Source organism: Tamandua tetradactyla, chromosome 4 (genome assembly GCF_023851605.1).
Source record: "Tamandua tetradactyla isolate mTamTet1 chromosome 4, mTamTet1.pri, whole genome shotgun sequence".
Taxonomy (NCBI): Eukaryota; Metazoa; Chordata; class Mammalia; order Pilosa; family Myrmecophagidae; genus Tamandua; species Tamandua tetradactyla.
Window position 1 is genome coordinate 104,440,025 of NC_135330.1, and position 23,642 is coordinate 104,463,666.

Below are 23,642 nucleotides of genomic sequence, written 5' to 3' on the forward strand. Positions count from 1 at the left end.
CTTTGTCTGTGAACGTTTGGAAGAAAGGGCTACAAAACTCATGTCTGCTTATGTCTTGAGCCCGGTTGCAGAGACCACGTTGTGTGGAAAAGGCAGACGTGATGGGCAGGTGGGGGGGGGGGGTGGTCACAGAATCTGTCTTGCAGCCCGTCCTTGCCGTAGAGTCCTGCCTGCCTCTGTATTTACCCTAGCTTTCTTTTCCCTGCTTCCTGCTCTGTGATCCCAGGGCCTGCAGCTTCCCATGCCCTGCTGGCACGGAGCTCCCATGGGCAGGTGGGTCCAGAGGCATCCTGTCCCCTCGCCCTTCTTGGGGCCACCAGGCCTGTGAACTGTCCTGAAAGGGGCCCTGACTGGTCCCGAGTGTCACCTCGAGCCCCCGGACGTTCTCAAGGCAAGAGGGTCGGAGCATCACAGGTTTGTTTCCATAGGGAAGTCGAGGCACCTTGGTTAACTGCAGGGCGAAGCCACCCATGGGCTTCACGGAGGGCCTTGGCAGTTCTGCCTGGCAGCTTTGAGCAGTCACCTCCTCCTGCCCTGAGGTGACCTTTCCTTGCAGGTGTCCTCTCCGCATGGATGCCAGCTCCTCCCTTCGGTTTCTCAGTAGTGTCACCATTTCCTGGCAATTTCAGGACACTGGAGCATATGTTTGGATTTTGGCTTTGGCAGCATCTTTGCCAACCCTCAGCATTTTGGAAGAAAAGATGAGCTCATTGTGATGTAATTAATAAAAAAATGTAAGAGTTTTTAAAGTGACACATTAAAAAGATACGACTTGAGACTATAGAAAGCTCGCCCCTGCTGGGGGATATTTGAAGACAAACGATCTGTAGCTCAATATCCAAAAAGCAAAATTCAGGCGTGGGTTAATGAAATCTTTATTATTTTTCTAGCTATTTTTATTAGTGGAGGTGTTGCTTCTTGGCAGATTGTACTTATTTTAGAGCCAGATCTGATCACATATCGCCAAAAAAGAAGAGCAGTATTTTAGAAGAGGCTACAGTTGCCAAATCAGCTTTGATCCATTTGTCAGTTTCAGAATTTTCCTTTCATCCCCCACTTATGATTCTCAGAACAAATATTCCTTCGGAGTCTTTAATTCCATGAGATCTAGACAAAATTCAGATCTGTTCAACCTCTTGATGAACAATTTAGCCCTTGAACCTGCTTAATTTTATGATCAGCATGGAGTTGGCAAGGTACACAGGTTTGCAAAAAGATTAAAAAGCCCACACACTCCATCCCCAGCTCCACAGCCCCACTGCAGTAGCAGCATTAAAAGAAAATCATTTTTTCTCTAAATTAATGCATAGAGTACAGCCTTTTAGACCAGATTGTGGGCAATAATACATTCTTTTAGGGACAGCCCCAAAAAGAAAATGTAGGTTTCACCATTGAGGTCAATCATGCTTTCATTCCTTTCCGACTCCTTCCATTTCCAAAGGGCTTGCCAGTGATTCTGATGGTTGGTTTGATAAACAGTTGTAAGCCCACCAGCTGACATAAAACAAGTTCAAGCGTTGAGGAAATGGTTTGCCTGTTTCCACATGGAGGGAAGTTACAGGGTCGTGAATTTCTCCCAAGCCAATCTGCGGTGCTGGGAGCACTCCAGCGTGCATCTTCCAGCAACTGAACCCCAAATAAGAGCTATTTCCGTTTTTATTATGTTGTGGCAACATCCTCCTTATTTCGCATGCAGAGCGATTCTTGGATGAGGTTCGGGGTGAGCTGCTGCACAGCTAGAGTCACGTGCTGTAGCCCCAGACCGGGATCTACACGGGGGTGTCTGTGGCCACCCCTGCCCCTTGAGGACACTCACCACCTGTGTGGCCAGCTGCAGAGCCAGCTGGGTGTTCTGGCTTGCAAGCTGCCAGAAGCAGAATGGCTTTTAAAAAGGGGAATTTATTAAGTTTCAAGTTTGTAGTTCTAAGGCTGTGAAATGTCCCAATTAAAACAAGTCTATAGAAATGTCCAGTCTAAGGCATCTAAGGGAAGGTACCTTGGTTCAGGAAGGCCAATGAAGTTCAGGTTTCTTTTTCAACTGGAAAGGAACATGGCGACGTCTGCTAGCTTTCTCTCCAGGCTTCTTGTTCCATGAAGCTCCGCTGAGGGCATTCTCCTTCATCTCCGAAGGTCTCTGGCTGCCTGGACTCTCATGGCTCTCTTGCTCTCTCCCAAATGCTTCTTCTTTTAAAGGATTCCAGTAAGCTCATCACGATCCACCTGGAATGGGTGGAGTCACGTCTCCCTCTAATCAAAGGTTAATACCCACAATTGGGCAAGTCACATCTCCGTGGAGATAACCTAATCACATTTCCAACCTAGAGTGGTGCTGAATAGGGATTAAAAGAAATGGTTGCATCCCAGACTGTGCCCCTGAAAAAAAAAACGAAAGACGGAAATGGTTGCCTCCATAAGATGGATCAGGATTCAGGCATGGCTTTTCTAGGGCACATAATCCTTTCAAGCCAGCACACCACGCATGGTGGACTGAGGTTCTCTGTGGGAATCTGGCTTCAGAGGTGGGGGACTTGCATCCTTGGGGCTCCGTAGCAGGGCTGGATGGAGCTACATAGCGCAGAGCTTATTGGCGACACTAAAATGAAGGAGGGGGTGGTGCAGGGGGGGCAGGCCTGGGTGTATTGGGGTCTTGCAGCCACTTGGGTGGAGGGTCCACCGCCTTAGAGCCACGACTTTCAGCTGGGGGGATCGCTGTACCCCATATGCCCAGACAAGGTCTTCTTGGCCTTGCAAAGCACGTGGAGTCAGTAAACTGGAAACTGCAGTCAAAGTGTGTTATCCAGGGGCCACAGCATCAGCACAGCCTGGGACTGTGTTAGAAATGCAGACTCCCAGTCCCCGCCCCAGACCCTCCTGAGTCGGGGGAGCTGTGTGCACTGGAAGTGGGATGGGTGCTGAACCCGCCCAACTCCCTACCATCATCCTGGGGCCTTGTGGTTTATCCAAACGCCTTACTTTTACATTCTCAGTTTTTAATGGTGTAACCTGTACGCCCGAGGATCAGCTTAATATCTGGATGAGAAAATAATTTGCTTGATAACTATCTGAATTAATTCCCTGGTAATTTAAAAGGAGAAAAAAAAAGCATTTTTCCACCGAGGGTGGCTTATTTTAGAACGTGGAATCTGTCCCTTACGAGGCAAGCTCGATGTGTTTTTGATGTTGGTTTGGGGGAGGGTTGTTTTCGTGGGTGTGGTTTCTCTTTTTCTTTGTTGGAGAAGCAGGTGGCCACCTTATGGATAGGATCATCGGAGTAGCAAATGCAACCTCTGAGATGAATTAAACCGCCGAAGCTGAAAGCGTGAGCGCCATTTAGACTGTTAACGTGATGGCGTAGGCCCGTGTAATGAGAATCCTCTGAACGGGATCCCAGAATGCTAGACAATATTGTTATTGGACAGGTGATAAGTAAAAAGCAATAAGCAGGACAGGCGTCAGGAAATCAGAGGGTGAAGACAAGATACCACACAGAAAACCCTCTGCTGCCTGACTGCCCTGGCATCCGTTTCAGCAAAAAATATGATCTAGTCTTCCTGGCTCCCAAGATAAGTTGTAATGGTATGAATTCAACTATGCGGAGGGTGTCATTTATATCTAGGATAGGAAATAAAAACGTGCCTTGAGCTTTCCCTTCTCTACATTTTCCTTGAGAGGCTGGAGTAAAATCCAGGGGCATGTGGCCATTGGGTTCTCCAGATTCTGGGGAGGGGTTGAATAGAAGGACCCCTGTGCCCCTGATATGCTTGGTGCTTTTAGATCAAATATTACTCAAATACTGCACAGGCATTTTAGAAAGAGCAGAAAATATACATAAACAAAAAGAAGAAATCAGAATTGTCCCATCCAGAAACAACCACAATTTATAATTTGGTGTATGCCTTTATAGGTTTTTTTGTTTAATGTGCATCTTTATATATATGTTATTTCTGGGCACTCTGAACTTAGAAGCGAGACTATTTCTGAATATTTGAACACATAAATATTATTTTCTGAGCATCTATAAATACATAGTATTACAAAATCTGGCATCGCAGTTTGCTTTATGGTCCGATTTTTCTCACTAAATGTGTTCTGAACAACATTAGACATCAGTGAACATACTTCTGTAATACGTGGAAAGTTTTGCAGCATTCCACTTGGTTTCTTGTACCAAACTTCATTCACCTGTACCCTATTGCTGGACCTGTACATTACACACACTTTTTCACTGTAATAAACAGTATCTCCAAATATATCCTTGTACCAAATCTTTGGTCTTTGTGCACCTTCTTCATTATTTCCTTAGAATAAATCCCTACAGATGGGATTGCTGGGCTCAACAATGTAAAAAGAGCCTGACTCCTAGTGCAAGGTTGTTTTCCCAAGATACCAGTTCACTGTCCCATGGGGTGGGTGAGAGGGCCAAGTTCTCATCGAAATTGTGATTTGATGTCCCAAAAAAGGAATATATATATATATATATCCCCTTTAAATCTCTCTATTTTTATATCTGTATTATATTTATATCTATTTAGATATTTATATATTTTGTATATTCATTTATCTCTCTTTATAAATTTAAATATATATACACACACACACATAAACGAACAGTGAGCATCATTGCTCTGAAGAGTGGGTTACAAGCAGGGAGAATCTCAGGTTTTAGAGGCCCTTTTCTCTTTTTCTCATGAAAAGCGTGTCAGTGATTACAGTCCCCTCCAATCAGGCACCTGTCACCAAGGCTGTCACTACACTGCACAAGGCTTTATGAAAAGTGTCTCCCACTCCAGAGGCGGTTTCTATCTTTATTCATCACCAGCTCTGCTGCCTTTAACCTCTGATGGTATAACAAGTTGGAAGTGCTTGGAGAATGTTGTGCAAAAAAACCCAGGTCATATCCTCAAAAGGTGACAATACTCAGAGTTGACGTGAAAAGCGAAGAGGATATTGTCGGCCATCCTGCCCCCCCACCCCCGTAAACCTTCTTTCTCCCTCTACCTTTATTAAGCATCTATTTTATACAACACACCAGATAGGGAAGGGAAGGAGCGTTCCATCTGCTCTCTCCCCACTTTTATTTTTATCTCACCCTGACATCTTCTGATATTCTTACTGGCACAAAAAGGTGGTGAAGCTGTGCTGCCCATCCTGTGCTGGGAAGACAGAGTCTTCCTTCTTTTAACAAGAAGAGTTGTGGGCAGTCTTGCCTGTGTCTTTTATGGGGGAGATTTGCCCTTCCTCTGTGATTCCATATTTAATGTTTCACAGCCTCAGGCCTGAACATAATGAGGCTAAAATGTTTGGGGAACATAACCCGGACTCAGAACCTGGCATGCTGTAGGGGATATCCTCAGTTGAGTTATAACACTTTATGCTATCAACTGAGAAACTCCAGTAAGAACCTCTTGTTATAGTGAGTATAGATTTCACAAACTCAGATATAAGTGTAAAACTCCTGTATTTCTCTAGAATTGAGCCTACCTACACTTGAGCTGTCCCCGTCACCCCTAAAAACTGAAGTACAGGTCTTGTCTCCTGGGGTCTCCCCACCCCTGCTCCGCCCAGCCTGGCAGACCTCGGGACCATGGTCCATTCTCAGAACCTTCTGGCATGTATACTTTGGTTAGGTTCCTTCCAGTCTCCTTCCTCCCACCAGAATCCCAAACTTGATCTCTTTCAGGCTGAAAAGTCCCCTCTTAAAGCATCACATGTTCTCTGCAATTTGTGATATAAATGCTCTGTTCCAGATTTTTGGCCTTTCTTGGCTCGGGAAGTCCTTTCTGTCACCAAAAACTCAGCTTCTGGAATAGGGAGCCTTGGCCTCTGTTCTAGTTTGCTAGCTGCCATACCATTACTAGAATATTACCAGAATATCCTGGTATTCTGCGATATACCAGAAACAGAGTGGCTTTTAAAAGGGGGAATTTATTAAGCTACAAGTTTACATGTTCTAAGGCTGTGAAAATATCCCAATTAAAGCAAGTCTATTGAAATGTCCAATCTAAGGCATCCAGGGAAAGATACCTTGGTTCAAGAAGGCCAATGACCTTCAGAGTTTCTCTCTCAACTGGAAGGGCACATGGCGAACATGGTGACGTCTGCTAGCTTTCTCCCCAGGCTTCTTGTTTCACGAAGCTCCGCCAGGGGCATTTTCCTTTTGCGTCTCTAAAGGTCTGCTGCATGGGCTTTGGTTTTTGTCATTTTCATGGCTCTCTGAAAAGGGATCCTCTCCAAAATGTGACTTCTTTTATAGGTTTCCAGTAAACTAACTGAGTCCCATCTGAAACGGGTGGAGTCACATCTCCCTCTAATCAAAAGTTAATGCCCAGAGGGCGGGCCACGGTGGCTCAGCAGGTAAGAATGCTTGCCTGCCATGCTCAAGGACCCAGGTTTGATTCCCGGTACCTGCCCATGTAAAAAAAAAGAAGTTAATGCCCGCAGTTGGGTGCATCACATTTCCATGGGAACAATCAAAAAGCTCCCAGCTAGTAATGTTGAATGAGGATTAAAAGATATGGCTTTTCTGGGGTCTTCCACAGATTCAAACTAGCCCCCTACAGCCTTCAAGACTGTTTCCTCTCTTACAAGTTAAAACAAATAACTGTCTCCACCCTCCCTGAAGCAAGGGACCTCAGACTCCCCAAGTAAAGGGCCACAAGGCAATGAAGAAAATTACGGGACAGAGAAACTTTGATCTTCATCTCCTGAATTTTATCCTACGCTCTGTTCAGAATCATATCCCATTTTGTATTTTTATTGCAGTTCTCACGCGTGAGTGTCTTGCATTCTCACTTAGATTAGCATCTCCTGTAGGAGAGCCTGGCTGAGAAGGAAGTGTGAAGGGAGGAGCCCTGAATTGGGAGTTGAGAGATGCCCCTTCTCTTTCTCGATCTGCCATTGACTAATTAATTGACTTGAGCAAGTCTCCTGACCGCTGGCTCCATCTGTAGAATGAGGGGATGAGACCGAATGTCTCACCCATCCTTCATTTTCCAATCCCATTCACTAAGTTTGCTCCTTAAATGGGCTATAGATTGCGTATTTTCTAAGGAGACTTGGGAACGAGGAGTAGAGACATGTCAGTATACTGGTGACATTGACAAAGCATTTGAATAGTTCACTGAATTTTAGGCTAAAGAAATTTGGGTCAACTGGTTCCATTTCCTACAGTGCTAGTTTGAACATGAACAGAGCCAACGCCAGATTTCTTCATTGATTTTTCTACTACAGTGTTCAGGATGTATTTTATAAGCACATACGTGATGTCTCTTCCCAGAGCAGTTGTACAAAGCAATCATGGTGCATCTGATTTCTTGAGCATATTGCCAGAATAAATCTCCTCTTAAAAGCAAATGGTAATAAATATAATTGTGAGGCATCACATGGATGGTTCTAGTGCCAACCTGAAAGGTTTATGAGAGGTTTTGGCGAACGTCTTGTTTCGGTGGATTTATTTTATTTCTTAAAACAGAATAAATATGAATTCTGATCCTGTTGTTTCCAAGCCCTGTTGCCTTGTTTCCATTATCTACACAATACTGGGACCCTGACTGTGTCAGGGAGACTTTGTTACTGATGAAAATGACAGTCACGTAACGTGGTTTAGAGAGAGAATTGAAATTACTGAGTAGAAGAAAGGATTCTGTGTAAAATGCTGTCATTTGGAACATTCTGAATGCAAAAGGGATCTTGGTACATTATTAAGCATTGCACATGGGTGAGCCGCCAGGCTGTTACCTTCCAATAAACCTTAAAGATCACTGCAGTGATAAGTGCTTATAATAATGCTCAATATCTTTAAGCACTTCTCGCTGCATCCGTACCTTCTCAGGCTAATTACTTATCAAACACTTCATCCTCTCCCAGAATGTGTGTCAAGCCAGGTAGGAACTTAAAGTGTCTGGGTTGTTATTCTGTGGTTAGTTCCTAGCTTTTGTTTCCCCTCCTCTTCCTACCTGGAAGGGTGTATTTCAGAACGATGGACCTGCATGAAGCTTGGAAGTACATTTAAAATAAAATGGATGTCGTTATTTCCAAGTGGAAAGAATGCAGAGTATCTAAATTATCTATCTGCCTTACTTCATTATTTCTGGCTTCACAGTGTCCTGCTCTCAGAACGAGCTCCTGAACATACATCAGGCACCCAGCTCTCTGACACTGCTTTGGCAACAGATGATGGAAATTGAGTGACTAGTAAAATTACAATCGTTTCCGCTAAGTCAGACTTTTTTTTTTTTTTACCAAAGCTCGAGAGTGCATAAGGCTCACAAAGATCCCTAATTGCTCTCCTCTGCAAAAACTACAGGTTTGGGCTTAACCACGTCAGCCCATGTTCGATTCTTCATTTACACGAAAGTTCTGCAAATTCAGGCTGGGGGCTGCAATGAACGCAGTTTGGACACACATATATGTTGAATCCTGTATGTCACCTCACTGCCACCAGATTCTCAGGATTTCCATCTCTGCATCCTAATTTTGACCTTAGTTTGGGGCTTAGACTGGAATGGACCCTGAAATTTCTGACAGCCCAAAGTTGCAGGCCAACCCAAGGTCTTGTCGAAATTATAAAATTACCAAGAATTGAGCAAGTCTGAGTTTATCTTAAGGATTGACAGGGGTAAGGGAATTGTTTATAATTTTTTTTCAGTCGTTCAGTAGTTCGTGGAACTGGCCTTAAAACAACTGAATAAAGAGATTAAGCAGGTTATTCATTACATTCCGGATGAATAGTCTCCCGGGAAGGAATTTGGAAACCCCTTTCTGAGAACATTCATTTCAGCCATTCTGGGAAGACATGGGGGAGGGGGGCCCTCTCGGACCCTTCAAGCACGGTGGATTTTGTGTTCCATCATCTGGATCCTCTTTTCCCCTCTGCTTCCTGACCTGTTCTTTATTCACAGTGCCAGCCTGTGACCCACGCGTGTCTCTGCTGCAAACGTAATCCTCCATCTCAACTGGTTTTTCTGCCGCTCAATCGTGTAATACGTCTGGTTGGCAGACCAAGTATCCAAGCTGCTGAGCTGTTCCATTCCACAGAGTGGGGTTTTAGAAATGCAAATAAGGAGTTTATTTGGCCTCCTGTCTGTGAGGTTAGAGGGTCTCCAGCCAAGCTCCAGGACCAGTTCCCCTTACACCAAGCAGCCTGCAGCAGCTGGGGGTGCTCTTGTCCCAATTCCATTAGCCTCCCTGAAGTGCAGGCAGGCTCAAGGCGCTGGAGTGGCGCGCAGCAGTTTATTCTGTTAATGGGCAGCGGTGACAGCTGCTGCCTTGGAAACCTCTTGTTAAACACACAGGGAACATGTGTTCGTCCGGTGAAGTGTCCACAGCGCTCAGTGACCTGACGTCATCTTCTGTCATCTGTTTGCATGTTTGCATGCTGTCTCTCTCCCCCTCTGGGTTATACACTTCATGAAGGCAGAGACTTTGTTTCATTCACTGTTGGCTCCTACCGTCCCTGGCACATAATAGATGTTTATATTGCAGCTCAGTCGCAAATTATCCGTGACACGTTGTGGGTAAAATGATAAGAGATTTATTGCTACTCAGAAATTCTAGAGAGGGGTGTCTGAGCTTGTCATCGCCTTAGTCATGGCCAGAAATGACCCCCTCTGGGATAAGGGACCTGGACCTTCAACTGGACACACCTGCTATGGGGGAGCAGGTGTTTGGGGGGGTTCATCAGTGTGCCAGTGCAGAGGGCAGGTCTGACAGGCACCAGACTGTTGGAGTCAGTGTCGTCAAGGCTGACGTGATGCCCCAAGTTGCAGGGGTTGGCGGTAAGGAGCCCAGGCTCGGACAGGGCTGAGATGGCCCATCAGGAGTTCACCTCTGACAGTTGTCAGTCAGCGTCCGCAAGATAGTGGACATCCAGCAGGCAGAAGGACCTCAGTCCCCTCCTCTCTCCTCCAACACACTCAAGGCCAGCATGCCCATCCCATCACGGGGGTGGCCATAGATGGCCCTGGGGTAATGGTCAGTCGGCCCACGGCAGAGCCTCCTGTCCCAGCTGGCCAGAGGAGTGACGCAGCTGTCCCAGAGCCCCTGACACGCAGGCTGAGGCTCAGGGCAGGCCACCAGTGGGAGGAACTGAGGGTGGTGGGAGGTGAGAGCGTGTTGAGGAGCACAGGATTCGGAGCTCACCCTCCATTCCTGCTCTCCTCTCGCCGAAGGGCCTTCGGCACATCAGTTTCCATTTCACCTGCAAAATGGGGATTACCTTTGTCTTCTGTGGTGGTGTTTTAAATGAGATAGACTATGTCAAGCTTTTAGGACTGTGCCTGGCAAGAACTTATTAACTTTTTATTCTGTTAAATTATGAGACCAAAAAAAAGGGGGGGGGGGGGGATCTACAGGAAGGTGAAATAGTGGGACAAACGGAACAAATACCCAGGTAAATAGTACATTTTCTGTCTCATAGAAGGCCTGAATCAGTGCCAGGCTTTGTGGAAAGTCGTTTTTGTGTTAAGTTTATCACAGGGAAATCTAGGTGTATCCAGTCGCGTGAGAAAGAGATTCCTTCTCCTTCTGGGAGGCACAAACTCATTTGAAAGCCTTGGGAATATTTTGTGAACAAATACCACCGAACCAACCCTGGGAGGCCTGCCCTGTCGCCCAGCTCACTTTGGGTCTGTGTTTTGTCTTCCCCAAACAGGTGGTCTGTGAGGGCCTCGAGAGCCGTGTAACAGATATGATAAAGTCAGCGCACAGAACGCGGCCACAGCGCCTCTGCTTCTCCAGGGAGGCACAGAGGCTTTTCGTGACAATTAATTATTCACATTTTCTCTCTTTCCCCTCAAATACTTGGTTCCCTCTAGCTCACAATAGGCGGCACTTCCCTGATGTGTGTGTAACCCCAGCACCTGATGAGGTCTTGGGGCCACATTGTCTGGTTCTTGAGGCCTGTTTGCTTTGGGGTCACTTGTTGCTGGCACATTCTAGCAACGGCCAAGCACACTAATGCTACCGCCCGCTCCCATTAGCTCTCTGAGGGGCAGGATTTCAACCATGCACATCGCCCCACTTCTTGAAGCACCAAGGGACACTGGAGGTCACGTCCTGGCTTGGTCTTCCCCGTTGCTTGTTCCAGGCTGCACCCCGAGCTGGGAGGTACTGGGGGAATGCCTCTCGGCCCCACCCCTCTGCTCCGGGGCCTGGTGCCCTGCCCTTCTGCAGAACTGGAAACATTCGCTCACCCATGCAGGACTCAGCCTGGCCTTTGCCGCTGCTCTGTGGGAAACCTCTGCACAACTCATAGAGGGGGCGTAAAGCTAAGCACCCTGGCAGTGCTATTCCAGCACTGGAGACTCAGACCTCTCAGTACGTCCAGACGCGGCTTCCTCTGTGTTGCTCTGGTACTCTCCACCATTGTACCTGCCTGCAGTGTGGGCCTGTTTGAGTTGCCCTCGAGGTCTGTGCTCTGATGCAAAGACCCAGGCCTGTGCCAACAGAGAGACAGTTTCTGGTTTCTGCTTCCTCAGCAACTCAGGTCCAGAGGAAAGAGCTGGAAATGGGTGGCCAAAGCACAAATGTTGGTCAGGAAGACAGGCAGTCGGAACGAGGCGGAAAAGCTGTAGAGATGGACAGGGGGTTGCAGCGTGGCCAGACATGGATGTGAGCGGCAGCTACCCATTCTGCCAAGTGCACTTCTTAGCAAGACCTAGGAGCGGCTGTCCACCCAGAGCACACAGCCAGAGCAGCCGCCTGCCCGTAAGCACACAGGTGTGCTCGCTGTGTGACCATGGCAAGTTCCTGCACCTCAGCTTCCAGCTCTTAAACAGGGGGACGGTTTCACCCTTCTAGGGTGAAGTGAGTCCATCCCCATAAAGCACCAAAAAAGTGCTTGGTGCCAAGGACCCAGTGAATATCATAGGTTTGTTAGCAAACAGGGTCATCCAACATATATAGCTGAGCACAGGCCACAGGTACAGACAGGACCGGCCTGGCTGCTCCAGCAACTTCTTTTCGCAAATGCTGTTTCTACTTTGTGTCTCCTTTCTTCCCCTCACAGAAACCACCTGTAATTTCCTCAAGTAAATCTCTCCTTCCCCAAATGTTTCACTCTCTGCCCTTTTCTGTTTATATTGAGCATTGATTAATTTTTGCAGAGTTGCATATCTCCACTGAGGAGATTGAGGCACCAAGGAAAACCAAATTACCCATGTTAGGTTACTGTGGTATCTTCTCCAGCCTTTGCAAGAGTTACCAACTGGTAGAAATTTTAATTGGTTTGCATTTTCACTGCTTCTGTTTCACCTGCACTTATGTTGGCAGTGGCACTGATGTTCAGTGAAACAGAAAGAACCAGGCAAGCAGAAAGAGCAAGGAAAGAAAATCCATGAATTCAAATTGTTTTTAAGCCATCCTGGTGAATTTTCACTGATTCATACCAGCATGGGAGCACAGACCTATCAGATAACTGCATGAAGTCACGGACATGGTCGAAAGATAACAGGTCCATCCTTAAATCCAACCCATCACCTCAGCAATACCTAGGTCCAACAGGATATACTCCCCTGGAAGTCATTCCAGCATCTCATTCCAGCAAGGCCAAAGTGGAACTCCTTCTCTTCCCCCACAAACCTGCCCTTCTTTCTCTACTTCCTAGCTCAGCTAAACATCAAGAGTTGCTCAAGCTGGAAGCATCAAGGTACACTCCTCTTCTACTTTTCTTGCTTTCCACTCCCCACACAGGTGGTCCCCAAGGCCTGTCTTATATGCCTCCCAAATAACCTGTGAGTCTGTGCCTCTTCTCTATACCCGCTGACTCTGTCCATTGTAAGTGCTGCTGTGTAACAGCCATCCCCACACTCAGTAGCTTAAAACAACAGTCAGCTCTTATTACCTATGTGTCTTGGGTCAGCTAATCTTGACCAGGCTTGGTGGGGGTGATTCTTGTTCATTCATGTGTGTTTGGGTGGCTGAAAGCTGGCTTAGTATAGGCCGGGCTCAACTGGGGTGGCTCTGCTTCTCTTTCTGGGACCAGTGGGCTAGCCTGTGTATGTTGTTGCACATGGAAATGTCAGAAGCACAAGAAGTCAAGCAGAAACACAGGTGCCTTCTCTCTTTTCCTGTTGGCCAAAGTAAAGGGCATATTCTAAACCAAAGTCAAGAGGTGTGGAATTACATTCCACCCACTCATCAGGAGGAATTGTTCAGGTCCCATGGCAGAGGGCTGTAATGCAAGATGGATGAAGAGCTAGCCAGTAATAAATCTCCTACACTACCCATTAGCTCTTGTCCAAACTCTTCTAATTCCTTTCCATGTCTATAGTCTAACCTTCCCCCAACTTGATTCTATCATCTCTTTAGTAAAACCTGTCATCCCTGGTTACCTACCAAACTGAGCTGATGCCCTGTATGTCTTTGTTCCAGGCTGTTTTTCCAGCCGCATCTGTTACCATGTTTCAGAAATTATTTGCCACCCCCTTCCTAATGTGCTTGTTTTCCTGCAGAGTTCTGTGCCTCCATAAAGTTTTCCCTTTTTCTGCAGTGATTTCTCCCACATTTTAGATTATTTATGAGTCAGATGTTGATTATCCTTCAAGATCCATTTCACATACTGCCTCCTCCAGAGAGCCTTCTCAGAAGCCCTAGGGAGAAAGGGGTAGTAAATTGGAATTGCATTGTCCTCTTATTTAACATATTCAGATTCAGAAATATATGTTCAGCCGGGGAGAGAGAAAGAGAGTGGGAAGACTGTTGAAGTAATTCTCCCCACCATGCTTCTGAGTGACCAGGGAAGAACTCAGACTCAATTCAGACTCAGTTTTCCTTTTGGTTCCAAAATCCTCTTGAGCCCCTTAAAGCTTCTGGTAGAGTAAAGTCTTGGCCTGACGAGTGGGGATCTATTGTTTAAAGATACACGACTGTTCTTTCATAGCATGGCCCTGTAATAAGGCAGTTATTTCAGCTGGCATTCAACCGAAGAAGCAGCTATCTGGCTGTGTTGTCTTGTTGCCAGGCAGCACGTTATTGGAAATTCAAGAGAATTTCAACAGTGTGTTTCCTATATGTCATTTGACCTCAAGGGGACTTTGGAATCTATGTCCCACGTAAGATACAACTCCACTGTATTTCATATAGGCATGTATCAGATTGAAGTTTAATTTTGTATGTCTGTATTCCCCAATTAGATGATGAAGTTTTCATCTATGGTTATTGGGTTTTAGATTTTTCCCTGAGGTTTTGCACTGCACAACTCTAAAGGGCACTGTTCTTGTCTGAGTTTATGGACTCCCAGAGTGCGTGGGGTGTGCCAGGTTCCCTGGATGCCCAGTGTCTGGTACATATTGATTGCTCAAGAAACATGTGAATGAATGAGAGAGACAACAGCAACAAAAGGAATTAAATTCAGGCAGTTTTGATCCAACCAAGTTAAACCCATGTTACTTGCAGGTGCACATGTTGAAATGTGCACAGAAGCCCATTTGGAATGCCTTGTTTACCCACAATTTAAAAATTGCCTTTCCTCCCATGAGCTAATTGAGGTTGTGATTCCTACAGGCACATCACATTTCCTACGCAAAACTGGTCATGGGCCTTATGGGGCATGGGTGCAAAAGCACAGCCCATCCCACCCCCATCACAATCATCCTAAAGATCTCTTGATGCCCCTAAGATTCATCATAAAACTTATATAAATGCACACCGATCCATCTTTTAAAAGAGCAGGCCTTTATCAGGTATAGTTATCTGAACTAGGAATATGCCAGTGTGGCCGGGCTAAACAGTCAAATTGAGACTTGGAATCCCATGTCCCTGGGTTCTGCCAGAGCCAAGGAGAGGTGAGCTCCAGTGGCAGGGATGTTATGCTAGTTCCCTCCTGTCAGTCCAGTGGGAAGGTGATTGCCACCAGCCCACTCTACATGTAGACACTGTTTGCAGAAGGCCCCACAGCCAGGTTTTGAGCTGTCAGCTGGAGTAAGCTCCCTGCAGGCAAGCACATGTTATTACCTGTAAGGCAGCACCAGCCATGCTGGCATTTCGGAAGGATCTATAGTGTTTGCTGAATGAGTAAAATAAGCTCATGCAATAAAATAACCAGAGGAGTTCAGGGGGTCAGGGCATGCTCATGGGGGTCAGGCATTGATGCTACTTCAGGAAATATCCAGTGGTGCACCCTTGGGGCTACAGCATCTGCACACACATGTGTGTGCCACTTCCAAATGGTGGAGCTTTTACTTTCTGTTGTCTGGCGGAAAGTACACTCAGCCTGATGAAATACAGAACAGAGATATTCAGCTTGGGAACCATTTGTAGCAATAGTTCTTTAGTCTCTGGTTGCTTGGGAGCCGCTGGAATCGCTATAACAAATGAACAGCGAGGGTGAGATCAGAAAATCAGACCCCAAATCCAAGCGATAGTGGAGCCAGTGTAGGTTCGTATTTAGCCCGTCTTTCTGCAGAGGCTGTTTATGTCGCCGTCGGATGCCTTAAAGAAATACCTTTTTTTATTTTTTTTGTCTTTTTCTGTGGTCCCAGGCGAGCTCTCTGTGGAAGAGGCGCAGGACCCTTTCCTAGTTAGCATCCACATCATCGCAGATCCAGGAGAAGCCCAGCACCTACAGGCGGCCATCGACCAAGTCTTGGCGTGGATCCACCCAGACCTGCAGCTGTTCCGAGTGTCCGAGCGGGGGGCATCGCGGCGTCGGAAGAGGCTCCCCAAGGCTGCGCAGCCGGCCCTGGCGGTGGTCCTGTTTCTGCAGGAGGAGTATGGGGAGGAGCGGATCCTGCAGCTGCACGGCAGGTTGCAGCGGCCGCCCTGGCGCCACCACCACACGGAGCGCGTGCAGGGCCGCCTCCTCCCCTACCTGCCCTGCAGCCAGGACTTCTTCGCGCTGGCGCCGGGGACCCCACTGTGGGCCATCCGGCCCGTGCACTGTGGCAAAGAGATCGTGCGCTTCATGGTCTACTGCCGCCACGAGAACTACGCTGACCTCCTCCAGTTCTACGAGCTGATTCTCAAGCGGAGCCCCAGCCGCAGGAAAGCGGACTTCTGCATTTTCCCCATTTTCTCCAATCTGGACGTGGACATCCAGTTCTCTCTGAAAAGACTGCCGGGCGGCCAGGCCCCGGTCCCCACCGACTCCGGCGTGCTGGAGTTTCGCGTCAAGGACATCGGGGAGCTGGTGCCTCTCCTACCCAACCCCTGCAGCCCCATCAGCGAGGGCCGGTGGCAGACGGAGGACCACGATGGAAACAATATCCTTCTTCAGGTAGCTCTTTGGACGTCTGTCTGTCTGTCTGTCTGTCTGTCTGTCTGTCTGGGGAGCAATGTGGGTTGGCTCTGTCAGAAACCCTGTTACAGAGGGATGGGTTTAGAAGAAAAGAGAGAGGACCCCTGGCTGGCTCCTATATCGACTCAAGTTGTCCATAGGTTGTCCAAACCAGAGGAAACCAGCAGGGCTTTTTCTACGGGCTTCTTTCACATTGTACGTCAGGTAAGCACCTGCCAGTTCTCCCAGGTGCCTCCTTCTCACCTGCCATTTGAGCATCCACTAAAGGCACCCCAGCTCCTGAGTCCAGTTGGGTGTATAATCTGGAGAACTTGTTTATGAAAGATTCCTGAATCTACTGCCTCATGCTTACTGAGTTTTTAGCAAAGTAGTCTTCATTCCCATCAAGTAACTTCAGGAAAACCCATCTCTTTGAAAATTGTAAAATATATTGGCATTCAACAGAGAAGGCAATGGCTCTCTTCTTCCTTCTGGTGCCTCCCCTGCCTCTACCTGCGTTTCAGCAGCTGCCAAGCAGCAAGTTGTTAAAATTCTGGGCTCACTTCATAGATGACCTCCTCATGAACACTTGAGGGCTAAATGATAGCTTGGAGCATCTGGTTCCATTGAGCTTTGGGAAAAGGTAAGTGAAAAAAAATATTGTAATGAAATGGACACAGTCCACTGTCCTTTTCTTCCACTGTTAAATGTCTTGGCTCAATGTCCTGACCCCTTTCTCCTTCCAATCTTCCAACTGTTGTCTCAAACTTTGTAGACATAATGAATTATACTCCAGAATTCAAAACTCAGCTTATAGATTTAAGAATGTCCTATACCTGGCCCTACCTGAGAAATGCTTTCCAAACCCAGGTTGCTTGAATTACCTGGTAAATTGGTTCCAGATGTATAGGACATTTTTATTATTTTCATTTTTTTCTGAAAACAATTGCCCTGACTTCTCAGTTTTTCGCAGTTGGCTACCTGAAAAGAGAAAGTTGACAGCGAACTGGGAGACATTAAGTTTAGAGGTGCTGATTGTGATTTCTTGAATCATGAGTAAAGTTTCATAGTTTGTGTTGGTTTGGGCATTAAACATCAAGACGATAATCCTTGTACGGTGAAATGAAAGCAAATTTGGCAGATGTCAGGTAATGAGTTAAAGCATGCAGCCAGACTCATGATACTCAAAGTCAAAAAGGTCACCTTGAGATATTTACTATTTATAGGAACTAGGTAACGTTCAGGTTTCCCTTTGAACTATACAGACACAGAACTAAGTAATATTGCTTGTTATTTGGCCAACCGAACACTAGCATTTGTTCTTTTATCTCATTTGAAATGTGAGAAAAATGTTCTTCTGTGTTTCAAGACTGTCAGTTCTTCATGCAAAATATAATACAGTTGCATCAAGTAAAACTTAATGCCAAGTATTTTGCTTATACCGAAAAACCTAAAGTAATGTTATTTTTTCTGAAGAGAGCGCGTCCCTTTTTTCTGAAGTAACCAGGGGGCTTTTTTCTCTCAGTCCTTATAATAATGTAAATGAAGAACAAAGTGTGCATGCTTGGATTGGGGCTGTGCTCAAAGCACTCTGAAAGACGATGGCCAAGAAGAATCCACATGTGTAAATGGTTATAAAATCTGTACAGGAGCAGGTTTTTGACATTAACACACTGAAGCGTGAAATAAGTAAAAGATTAATATCTTGAAACTTGGGAATGCAGGCCTGTATTCAAAGTAGCAATATGTGGAGGAGTTAAATTAACGTGGGAGAAAATGACAAATGGCCCCCCATAATTCTTGAAGATGACCATTTGAACAGTTTGTTATTAGGGCATCACTGCAGAGAGCAGCCTTCTGCACTGGTGTGACACAGACACATGCACCTGCCCATCTTGTTAAGTTATTATTATTTTTTTAAGTTAGTTTTAAAAGTGAACAGCTTATATTTTCCATCTTTGGCAAAATTAAGATTTTTAAGTCATGGGGCAGGGACACAGTTGAAAGAGTGCCTTTTTGTCCATATTCTCCTTAACAGTATATTTTTCCTAAGTCCTGTTTTCAGCTATAATCTTTGAGATTGATGCTTTTGTACCCCGTACGGCAACTGTTAAAAACACTGCAAAAGTGATCAGACTTCAGTTAGAAATATGAATGATGCTGATCTGGGTAGGACTAAGGTAAACTAGACTAAAAGGTGAAGGATAATACTAACTAATATTTTAAAACTTCCACTTCTGTGTCAGACCAAACAAAGAGATGTTTATTTAGTGCAAAATTTATATTTTCAGTAGCATGTTATCTAATTTAACTTGTATAGTCAGCTTATTCAAACACGGTAACTTCTTAGAACCTTGAATAGGTAGTGAGATCTTGTGGGTTTGTACAGGTTGGTGTGATGCCCTGATACATTCCAGAATAATCTGGGTAAAAGATTAAAAAGTATTTGCAAAATCCTCTTGAAGGACAGGGCAAGGGGGAGAGGGCAGGGGGAAGGTGAAAATTTAAACTTCCCCCACCTGGGGAAGACCTGATATTCTCACAAGCACTGGGGACTGCCAATTTGATGGGCCAGGCCCTCGATCTTGGGGCTTGCCCTCATAAAACTTATTCCTGCAAAGGAGAAGTTAAGCCTACTTATGATTATGCCTAAGAGTTACCCCTAGAGAACCTCTTTTGTTGCTCACATGTCGTCTCTCTTGCTAAGCCAACTCCACAGGTGAATTCACTGCCCTCCCCCCTACATGGGACATGACTCCCAGAGGTGTAAATCTCCCTGCAACGTGGGACATGACACCCGGGGACGAACCTAGCCCTGGCATCATGGGATTGAGAAAGCCTTCTTGACCAAAAGGGGGAAGAGAAATGAAACAGAATAAAGTTTCAGTGGTTGAGAGGTCGTTCTGGAAGTTGTTCTTATGCAGATATCCCTTTTCAGTTTTGGGGGTATTGGAGTAGCTAGAAGGAAATACCTAAAACTGTTGCACTGTAATCCAATAGCCTTGATTCTTGAAGATGTTTCAATAACTATAGAGTTTTTAAGGTGTGGCTGTGTGACTGAGAAAACCTTATGACTGATAGTCCCTTATCCAGTGTATGGACATGAGTAAGAAAAAAAAAGGCAAAAAGTAAATAAATAATAGAGGGAGGTGAGGAATGGGATGTTTTAGGTGTTCTTTTTTACTTCTATTCTTATGTTTATTTTTGGGAGGAGTAATGAAAATGTTCAAAAATCAATTGTGATGATGAAAAAAAGGCAATAAGGGAACATGTGTTAGAATCATTGTTTATCATATACTTTTTAATTTTACAGTAGATTTATGCACACAAAAAAGATGCTTTTGTTTGGTTGAGCTGGAGTTATATATTGACGAAATCTTAGTTGCTTCCTTAAAATATAGATTGCATTTAACTTCCTAATCCCTCCCTGTTGATGTAACATTCCATATATCAGGAAGCTCCTCTTCCTATTTTAATACCTCTGGAGGGGAGAAGCTGAGACTTTTTTTTTTTTTTTTAAATCTTGGGACCACTCAACCTTTTACTAAGGTCTGAGAAGACAGGGAAAAAAGCTGTCCTCTTAGAACTCACTTCTTTCTCAGCATGACTCTTGGTGGGAGAAAGGTGAGGCTAGAGCTGGGGAGTTGCTAGCATGATGCTGAGCTGCAGTTTTCTGGAGTCAAAGATTATGTTTTATGACTCTTTCCACATCTCAAAGAATTAAATTAACTTTGTACCTCGAGCATAATAGGTCCTCATTATATGTTTTTTAAAGTTTTTTATTGAAGAATAATATAATATGAATAGTATACCTACAGAAAAGTACACACAGGTCTTAAGTGGGGTGCTCAGGAAATTTTCACAAATTGCACATATGTGTAAGTTGCATCAAGCAACAGAATATTACCTCTCTCACTCCTGGGCTTTCTTCCCTTAAATGTACATATTAATTACCCTACAGTGCATGGAAGGGAGAATAAAAGGTGCCTTATTCAAAACAAATTGGCAATATGGCTATGCTATCTTTTTTTTTTATTTGTAAGTAACCCACATTTAAAAATAAAATTTAATATAGCTGACAAAGATATATATGATGCAAGAAGATTAATAAAAAGCAGTTAGATGCGGAAGGGATCTGAAGTAGAGAGAAACTATTGATAGAAAAGGAGTTTCGAGTTAATACCCAAAATGCAAGTCAATTCCTAAACAATTCCTAGATGTGTGCAGTCCAGTGGGTAGCTGCTAGCCCCACAGGGGTCAGTTAAATTAGTGAAAATTAAATAAAATTAAACTTAGGTTCCTCTGCTGCAGTAACCACTTTGCAGATGGTCAGTGGCCACATGAGGCTAGTGGCGAGTGTATTGGAAACAGAAAAGTTCCATTATCGCAGTTATGTTGGACATCCCTGACCTAGAAATAGGCAGCAAATGTGACCTTACGTTCTCTAGCAGTGAAAGCAAAATGGAAAACTCATCACTGATGTGATGCAGAGTCCGTGGAGTAAAAATAAGCCATGCTCATCAGATGTACAGATATTCCTGTTACTGAGTCCAGGGGAAAGTGTCCTCCCATGTCACGGATCAAATCCTGTCCATGGAGACACTTGGCCCCAGTAACACGTGGGTGTGGATTCATATGTAAAATGGGGTCTTCAAAGCTTCTCCGAAGACAAGGCCAAATGGAATCAGAGTGGGTTAATCCAGTATGACTGCATCTTCGTAAGCAGAAGAAATTTGGACATGGAGATGTGACGATGGATCGCCAGAGGAAGCGTGGTTTGCTGGTACTTTAACATAGCCCTTCCAACCTCCAAAACTGAGACCGTTGATTCCTGTTGTTTGAGCCTACCAGACTGGGGTATCTGTCATAGCATCCCTGGCAAACTGAGACACCCCGTTTTAGTCAGGGTTCTCTAGAGAAACAGAACCAATAGGAGACATCTGTTAATATGAAATTTACAAAGTGTCTCATGCACCCATGGGAATGGAAGAGTCCGAAATCCATAGGGCAGGCTGTGAAGCAGGCAGCTCTGATGAAGGGTTTGGACAAACTCCACAGGAGAGGCTCAGTGGCTGAAGAAGCAGTGAAAGAGTCTCTCTTCTCCCTTAAAAGCCTTCAATTTATTAGATCACCTCATTGTGGGAGGTAGGCCTTAATAGATGGCAGATGTAATCAGCCACAGATATAATCAACTGATAATACATCAGCCTTCCAGTTTATCAACCAACCACAAAATATCCTTGCAGCAGCAGTCAAGCCAGTGCTGACCAGACAGCTGGGCATCATCACTTGGCCAAGTTGGCATAAGAACCTAACTATCACGCCCCCCCCCCCTCCCCAAATCTGTTTCTCTTAGCCAGGCTTTCTTTTTTTGCATGGGCAGACACCAGAAATCAAAACCAGGTCTCCGGCATGGTGGCGAGAACTCTGCCACTGAGCCACCATCGCACCGCCTTAGCCAGGCTATACGCAGATAGTGAATGACGGGGAGTTTGGCTGTTTTATTTCCAGTCGAGAGTCTGGAGTACTGCTGTTCCCTGTAGCTGGTAAAGTTCAAAGTCGGATGTCCGGTGACCCGGCTGGGCTGTGCGTTGTTGTCCTCCTGTGGAATCAGACAAGACTCACAAGGACACAGGCCTGGTTTGAAGGCCACCCTGCCTCTTTTGGAGCTGCCATGGAAGCACCATGGGCAGGGTGGAAGCTTTTAGGGTCCCCTCCAACGTAAAGACCAAAGCCTGCTGAGGACCCAAAGTTCAATCCCACAAACAGAATTTTAGCCTGGGAAAATGTGGGATGTGGGTCGCTCTGTGCCTTTAAAGTAGAAAGATAATTTAATAGCAGTGTCTACATCTATAGAAGACTTTTTTCCACAGAAGACTGGCCAACAGCTGTTCTTTGTCTCCTCTACAAGGCAGAAAGGAAAATGACCTTAAACGTAAGGTTCTAAGTAAGATTTATAAGGAAAGAAATCTTGACCTCAAGAATGGTTACAAATCAGATGAGTTGCTTGGCCAAGTCCTAGAATTGTCTTCCCTGGAGGGCTTTACGTCTCCTCCACACAAGCTGGCTAGCCTTTGGCCAACATTTATCAGACAAGCCCTCCGTGCCAGCCTCTCCTTCTAGAGCTCACAGCCCAGTGGCAGTAGCCAACCCACAAAACCACCAACTCCAGCAAAGCATTCTAGAGCATTGTGCTAGTTCAAAAGTGTTGTGTACACCAGAAAAGCCATGTCTTTTAATCCTGATTCAATAGTGTAGGGTGAAAAACCCCTTTGATTAGATTATCTCCATGCACATATAACATACCCAGTTGTGGGTGTGGCCCTTTGATTAGATGGAAGTGTGTCTCCTCCCATTCAAGGTGGGTCTTGATTAGTTTACTAGAGTCCTTTATACGGGGAAACATTTTGGAGAACTCTTAAGATGCAAATGCTTGGAGATCAGAAGCAACAGAACCGACATGAGACCAGATGTTTGGAGATGCAGAAAGAAAATGCTCCCGGGAAGTCGTTTTAACCCTGAAACCAGAGACCCCAGCAGATGCCTGCCGTGTGCCTTCCCAGCTGAGAGAGGTGCCCTGGACCTTTTGGCCTTCCTTGAGGCTCTTGGATGCCTCAGTTTGGACATTTTTATAGCCTTAGAACTGCAACTTGCAGCTTAATAAATTCCCTTTTTTAAAACTGTTCCATTTCTGGTATATTGCTTTCTGGCAGCTTTAACAAGCCACTGTGGGCCTGTTCACAAAAATTTAATGAGACCATTTAACTTAGCAAAACCTAGAGTGGACGATGATAGTAGTTAATTGTACAAATATAAGAAAGTTTTTTACATGAAGCAGAACAAACATATGTCATTATTAAAAAGGTGTTATAGTGGGGTCGTATATGGGGAAAATACAATTAATGCAAACTAAGGCCCACAGTTAACAGTAATACCATGATATTTTTAAATTGTAACAAAGGTAACATACCAAAGCTAAATGTCAATCCTAGGGGGGATAAGGGAGGGTGTGCTACTTTAAAAGTGGTCAGTACCCCAGAAAAGCCACATTCTTTAATCCTGATTCAACAGTGTAAGGCAGAAACCCTTTCAATTAGATTATTTCCACAGAGGTGAAACACCCCCAGTTGTGGGTGTGCCCCTTGATCAGATAATCTCTGTGAAGATGTGGCTGCTCGATTGTAGGTGTGGTCTTTTTGGTTAAATGGAGATATGACTCCACCCATTTGAGGTAGGTCTTGATTAGTTTACTGGAGTCCTTTAAAAGGGGAAACACTTCAGAGAAACCTGAGATACAAATGCTCCAGAGCTGACAGAGACATGATGTGTAAAGATGTTTGGAGAAGCTTCGAGTGCCAACAGAGAGAGCAGTTGCCTAGACACGGGCAGAACCCAGCAGATGTCACCACGTGCCTTCCCATGAGATGCT

General features: G+C 45.3%; 1 protein-coding gene across 1 annotated transcript in view; it reads left to right on the forward strand.

Annotated features, from left to right (window-relative positions):
• The window catches only part of FAM124A (family with sequence similarity 124 member A), a 64,355-nt gene that overhangs the window by 11,219 nt on the left and 29,494 nt on the right, over nucleotides 1-23,642 (forward strand). Inside the window, exon 3 of the mRNA XM_077158115.1 lies at nucleotides 15,480-16,213. Within this exon, the coding sequence (XP_077014230.1) occupies nucleotides 15,480-16,213 (734 nt within the window). The remainder of the gene's footprint in view (nucleotides 1-15,479; nucleotides 16,214-23,642) is intronic.